At 47.7% G+C, this 6000-nt stretch overlaps 1 protein-coding gene across 1 annotated transcript in view; it reads right to left on the bottom strand.

Annotated features, from left to right (window-relative positions):
* Mcub (mitochondrial calcium uniporter dominant negative beta subunit) overlaps positions 1–5643 on the bottom strand; it is a 76639-nt gene extending 70996 nt beyond the window's left edge. The window contains exon 1 of the mRNA XM_029568683.1: positions 5244–5643. Within this exon, the coding sequence (XP_029424543.1) occupies positions 5244–5342 (99 nt within the window). The 5' untranslated portion in view covers positions 5343–5643. The remainder of the gene's footprint in view (positions 1–5243) is intronic.
* Positions 5644–6000: the final 357 nt, after the last annotated feature.

The raw sequence follows: 6000 nt of genomic DNA on the forward strand, positions 1-6000 counted from the left end.
AGCCCATCACTTTCCCCATTAAAGTGATCATGGAAAAATGGGTGATGTGCAAAAATGCAGCTGGAGCAGAGAGAAGCAAGGGAACCACCCACGCGTGGAATGCAGGCCTGAGCTTGCGTTTGTCAGAAGTGGGTCAACATCTTATCCTCAGCTCTCCAGCAGCCAGTGCAGAGATGACAGCAATGCTTCTGCTGTTCACTGTTCTTACGATAGATTCTGTACATGCTTAGGAGAAACCCACCCATTCTAATAACAAGACGACACAACAGCTTCCCATGGCTCCTCTGAAAGGCCCTTTCACAGACTACAGCACTTCACAGAGCTGTTTGTCAACAGGTATGCCAATATGGAAAATTCAGTGCAAATATTTGGGCATGGGATTCCATGCCTCAAGGTTTCAACACATAATTCACAGAACAGAGTGCTGGTATTGTTTAAAAACCAAGTGAAGCTGATGACGGATGGGGTTTGAAGAACATGTAACTTAGAAAGGCAAGAGAAAAAGAACAGGCCACTGGCCTTGGACCTCAGGTGACCAAGGAGAGAATGTACTTGGTGTCTGACACATCTTTTCATCTTTCAGTGTCCTTTGTCTAGACCACTGATTTCTCTGCTAAGGAAACCATTTGTGTGTGATTAGCAAGTAAAGGACAACCAAGATGAACCCTTCTACTGTGCCACCATGTGAGTTATCCAGGAAGTGGCCCAGGGGTGCAAGGAGATGGGTAACCCTGCCCTACATATCAAACTCTAGGCCACCGCAGGAAACTGTATCAAGACCTTGGGTCCTCAAAGCCCTTGTTTGTTCTAAAAGGACCAACAGATTGAAGATGTCACCTCATTCCCTCAGCAGCACCTGACAGAACGGTGTCACCAGACCCACTCACTATAAACAAGAGTCTTCAAATTACTTCCTGTTAATAATTTGTCTTTGTATAAGTTTAAAAAATAAAATAAGCAAAATAATACTGAGTTAAGTGGGATCTAAAACCAGATTCTTCTAGTATATTCTATTTTGTTAATTCCCTGTAAACTTACAGCCTTCAGGTTAGCTGGAGATATCCAGAGTGAAGTTGGGGTTCCATTATAGATACTCTTGAATAAGTCACACTTCATAGATGAACATACTAGAATAAAATATTGAGAGAGATTTAATCTGTTCTGTAAGGACATGTAACATGAAGTTCCTCTGGCTGACCACTGTGATGGAAGCTATTGTCCTGACTCCTTCCCACACTCTGCGGGAGTCAAGCAGGCCCAAGCCCATCACCTCTCCCACCCAATCAGTTGACCTTAGCTGCATGAAGGGGAGGAGCTGTCACCATATTGAGCACTGGGAACAGAGCAGCTAAAGGCAGGCAAGGGTGTGGGACACGCTGATGGCAGAGTTTCATGTCTTTGTAAGTCACCCCCTCTGGGATGTCATAAACTATGCAAAACCCAAACAGAAGGTATTCTGTGGGTCGGTCAACCCTGGGACCTCAGACGGCGTGGATGTGTGGGTCTCCCAAGAAGGGGGAGGAGAGAATGTGGTGAAACAGGACATACTAATACATTTAAATTTCTTTTGAAACGTGGTCTAGCTTTCTGTTCAGGGACAAAATTTCTGATGTAATTAACTTTAAAGGAGGAAACATTTATTTTGTCTCATGGTTTCAGAGATTTCAGCCCATGACACTTTGCCCTGTTGTTTTGGGACTGTGGCAGGACAGTGTATCATAGAGAGAGCATGTGGTAGAGAAGGCTGTTCACAGCATGGCATCAAGAAGAACAAGGGGAGGAGTCACAGTCCCAATCACTCTTCACCGGCACACCCCAATCCCCTAGTGTCCTCCCACCAGGCCGTCCCCTATAGGTCCCATGACCTCCCAAGAGCACTTCCATCTGGGTCCAAACCTTTAACACATGGGCCTTCAGTAAGCATTCAAAGTCCAAACTGTAAAAGGAATACTATTACTCTCCCCAGCGAGAAAGCAGCACTATACTGATGACCCAACATGAAAGTCTTCAGTCACTATTTCCTGAAATTGACAGTATTCTGTTCAAAGGTATGTCACATCCTCTGTTAAAATAACAAATGACAATCATAGAATGGGAAGGAGCTTTAAGATCAAGAAAATAAATCTCTTTATTTTTGAAAGGGCAAAACACCAGGTCCATACAGCTGAATATGTTAGCCAAATTCACAGAGCTGAGTGATGTCAGAACCAGGCCAGCTGGCAATCCTAAAGTCCCAGTTGTCCAACACCAACTAAATTAGCTGGCCCGAACACATGCTGACATCGTATGGCCGATGTTAAGTAAATCAGCCAACACTCAAGCTCAGGCTTTCTGTTTTAGTTTCATAGGTGCCTCATTCAACAAATATTCATCTGCCAAGATACGAAATGATTTACTATCTTAGTTTCCAATAAAACAGCACAAACGTTACTAAATTATATTAGATAAAAAAGTGAGACCTTCTTAAAAAATAATAAAAGCACTCATTCCTACAACATACTGAGAAGGTGGTAATTTAGTGGACAAACCGGTCTAGAATTACTTTCAAGTCAAAAGATCAAGGTCTTTTCTCTCATGCAAATACCAATCACCATCACAGCCATGTGCTCTCTGAGAGCCCTGAAGCCCAAACCAGAGCCCACACTCCAGCTGCAGAGGAAGAGGAAGAGGCAAAGAACCCTGTGCTCCCCACATTTCACAGATGAAAAGAACAATTTCTAAGTTAACATCTTGTGGTGAGATTTAAAAAACACAAAAGTTAAAAAACATAAAAGGCATACTTGACCTTTAAGTTTCTTGGCAAAATGCACTTAACAAGATTGTTAAAACAGCTTTGAGGGATTTAAATGCTGTATTAAAGCACAAAAATCATATCAGGGAGTTTTTCAATCTAAGCAACAGAAAATCCAATTTAAGAAAGGCACAACTAGGCAAGAGCAAGAGCATTCTGTTTAGATACAAGTCACCAGGCACTGTAGACATGTCCGTGCACACAAACAGCAGCAGGAGCTTTGGATTGCCCTGACAACCACCCAGCCCGGGGCCCTTGGCAGCAGGGAAGCGGCCACCAGACAAGGCCATGGATTCCAGGCCAGGCCGTGGACAAAGATAATAATATCCTCAAGTTTGCGTATATGCTTTAGACAAGATGTGTTCTTTAAAAAAACAACTCTGCAACACTAAACATATCCATGTCAACAAACCAGATTTTTTTCTAGCCATATAACACTAACAATTACCCATCTACCATCTAAAGAATGAGAACCATATATTTCTCAAAGTTATTAAATGCTCACACATTTATTAAGTCACACTCATACTTTCAGAAAAGACCAGTTATAACTGGGAATACTTATTAAAGATGGTACTTATGACAAGTCCTTGCAAGTTAAGACTTCCTGAGCAAGTAATTTTTTTTTCTTTTCTCCAGCTGCTTTCACAGGCTTTGGGTGGCATGAATCCTGGGGGGGGGGCATATAGGAATAATACTTGCATTTAGCCACAGGGCATTTCATATCAAAGCAGTGAGATCTTAGAGTGAAAATTATCTCTATAGGGAGGTAATCTGATTTGCAGAAGATGTAAGTCCTATAGGAAACTCCTAAGGGGGCCTGAGATTTCAAAGCTGCACATAAAGAGGTGAACCTGCAGGTTTGGCTTTACTCTGAATAGCTGGTATTTTATCAGATGGATAAAATGACAGAAACAACTTCACTTCTAAAGTTCTGCAAACTGTCTTTATGGCATGGATGGTCGACTTAAAATTGCACAAATGAAATCGTTCAAACTCAGGCTTGGTTAAGAAGCTTGATCAGCTACAGCTGAAGTAGTAACCGCTGGTTCCAGTGTCCCTGTTATTAGACCGAATAAGCACCACTGTATTTATTTTTTTAATTTGGTGCAGGCATGCAATCGTATCAACCCTGCACAGCATTAGATGGGGGAATAGAGACAAAGGCTTGACATTGGTGTGGATCATTTGAGAGTGGAAAGGCAGTCCTGGGATTTAAAAATGCTACTCAAAGCGTTAGAGTGTCAGGGATGTAGCCTGGTGATGGAGTGCTTACATACCAAGCCTGAGGCCCTGGGTTCTATTCCCACCAATACAGAATTGTCAAATGGGTTTAACAGAAAACACTTGTGTTTATACTATGTGAGGCAAGAAAGGGGTTGAGTTGTGTTAGTGTTTGGAATGTTCTTGATTCTAAAGGGCAATACTTAAAGTACAATTTTTAAAAAACTCCCAAATTACTTCATCAGTTTACATTTAAAGGCATTTACCCCTTTGTGAGGTATTAGTAGCAAAATGAACTTGTTTGCTTTCAAACATTTAAGGAAAGCATTTTTTAAAAAATGTATTGAAATACTTCTGGCATCAATCCAAATTCTGAGTCATTGAGATGGCGGCGGGGGGCGGGGGGTGGAACCCAAAGGTGGAGTAGAGATGGGCCAAAAGAAATGGGAAGTCAAAGTGACACACAATCGGGAGGGTGCTGTGTGTGCGGCAGACTCAGCTCTCTCTCCAAAGCTGGGCCAGGCAACCTGTTTCAAAGGCTCTCCCCTCACCTCTCCGGTCAGGGCTCCCCCTCTCCCCGCTCTTCTGGGCGCACCATCCTCTCTCCTTCCCTCCTCCTCCAGCAACGGTTCCACAGGCCACCACACAAACTGTGTCAGCCCAACTGTTACAGCACACCCTCATGATTCACCATAGCCTCGGGTTCCAGAACCCAACTGCCAGCGTTTGAAAGCGAGCGGCTTGCGGTCTGGGGGAAGCGAAAGTCCGGGTCCCAGGCTGGCGTGAGGACAGCCCACCTCGGCGGGCAGAGCCTCCAGGTCCCTTCCCCCCGCTTCAGCTGCGCAGTGACCGCAGAGCGCAGGGCTGGCGGCACTCAGCAGGACCGCGGCCGCGGGGTGGGAGGGCTGCGCCCGGGAAGGTGATGTGCCCCGCCGCCCGGGAGGCGATGCGCCGGTGAGATGGTGCTCTGGGGAGGTGATGCTCCCGGGCTGCGGGAAGGTGAAGCACCTGGGGGTGATGCGCCCCACCGCCTGGCGAGCTGATACTCCGCCCGGGAGTGATGCGCCCCAACGCTCGGAGAGGTGATTCTCCGGGGAGATGATGAGCCCCGCCGCCCGGGCCACCACCTGTTCGGTCGCCCAGCGCAAAGCAGCTGCGAACCGCGCGGCTTTCTCTCCCGCCGAAGTTGCCCGACGCAAACTTTCCGCTGGCGGCTCGGGAGCCTTACCTGGGGCGTGGGCTGCCATGGCCTCCGACTCGCGGGCGGGCGGATTGCGGTCTCCCGCAGCAGCGACGGCCGGCCCAGCCAGAGGCCCCTCGGGAGCATCCTCTGGCCGCCCGGCTCTGCGTCAGCCGGCTCCCGCCACTCGGCCCAGCCCAGTCCACCCTCAGCGGGCTGAGGCGGCGACAAGAGGGCGTGTGTCCGGCTGCCACTCTGCTCCGGGCACACCCCTGGCGCCAGGCTGGGTTTTTTTCCTCCGACAAAAAAACTATTTTCGAAAAAGCAAGCGAGTTCCGGTCTTCGGGTTCCGAGGAAACAGTAGCCGGGACTCACACCAAACCAGCTATCGTCAAAACTCAACAGCCAGGAGTGGTGGGGCACGCGTGGGATGGAGGCAGACCGATCAGCAGATCAAGGCACCCTCCGCTAGATAGGTAGTTCGAGGCCAGCTTGAGCTACTCCAGACCTGTTACAAAACAGCTCCCACAACCAATTTCTGGCACTCTGAGAGTAGTCTTCCACGTCGACAGAGAGGGAGGGAGACCCAGGGCTCAAGGGAAAAGACTTCCCGGATCTGGAGGGAGAGGGTACCTGGAAATTGCTCTCCTCTGCCCAGAGGCTCTGCCTGCTAGTGTGCCCCAAGGCTTGTGGCAGCCAGCGCCCATGCAAGGTTGGCCCAGGGCTCTCTCTCTGCTGGAGGTCTGTAGCGCTTTGCATGCTGGCACAAATCCAGACTGAGAAGATTTCTCCCACAGCAGAACTG

This window comes from Nannospalax galili, unplaced genomic scaffold (assembly GCF_000622305.1).
Source record: "Nannospalax galili isolate Female #2095 unplaced genomic scaffold, S.galili_v1.0 scaffold571, whole genome shotgun sequence".
NCBI lineage: Eukaryota > Metazoa > Chordata > Mammalia > Rodentia > Spalacidae > Nannospalax > Nannospalax galili.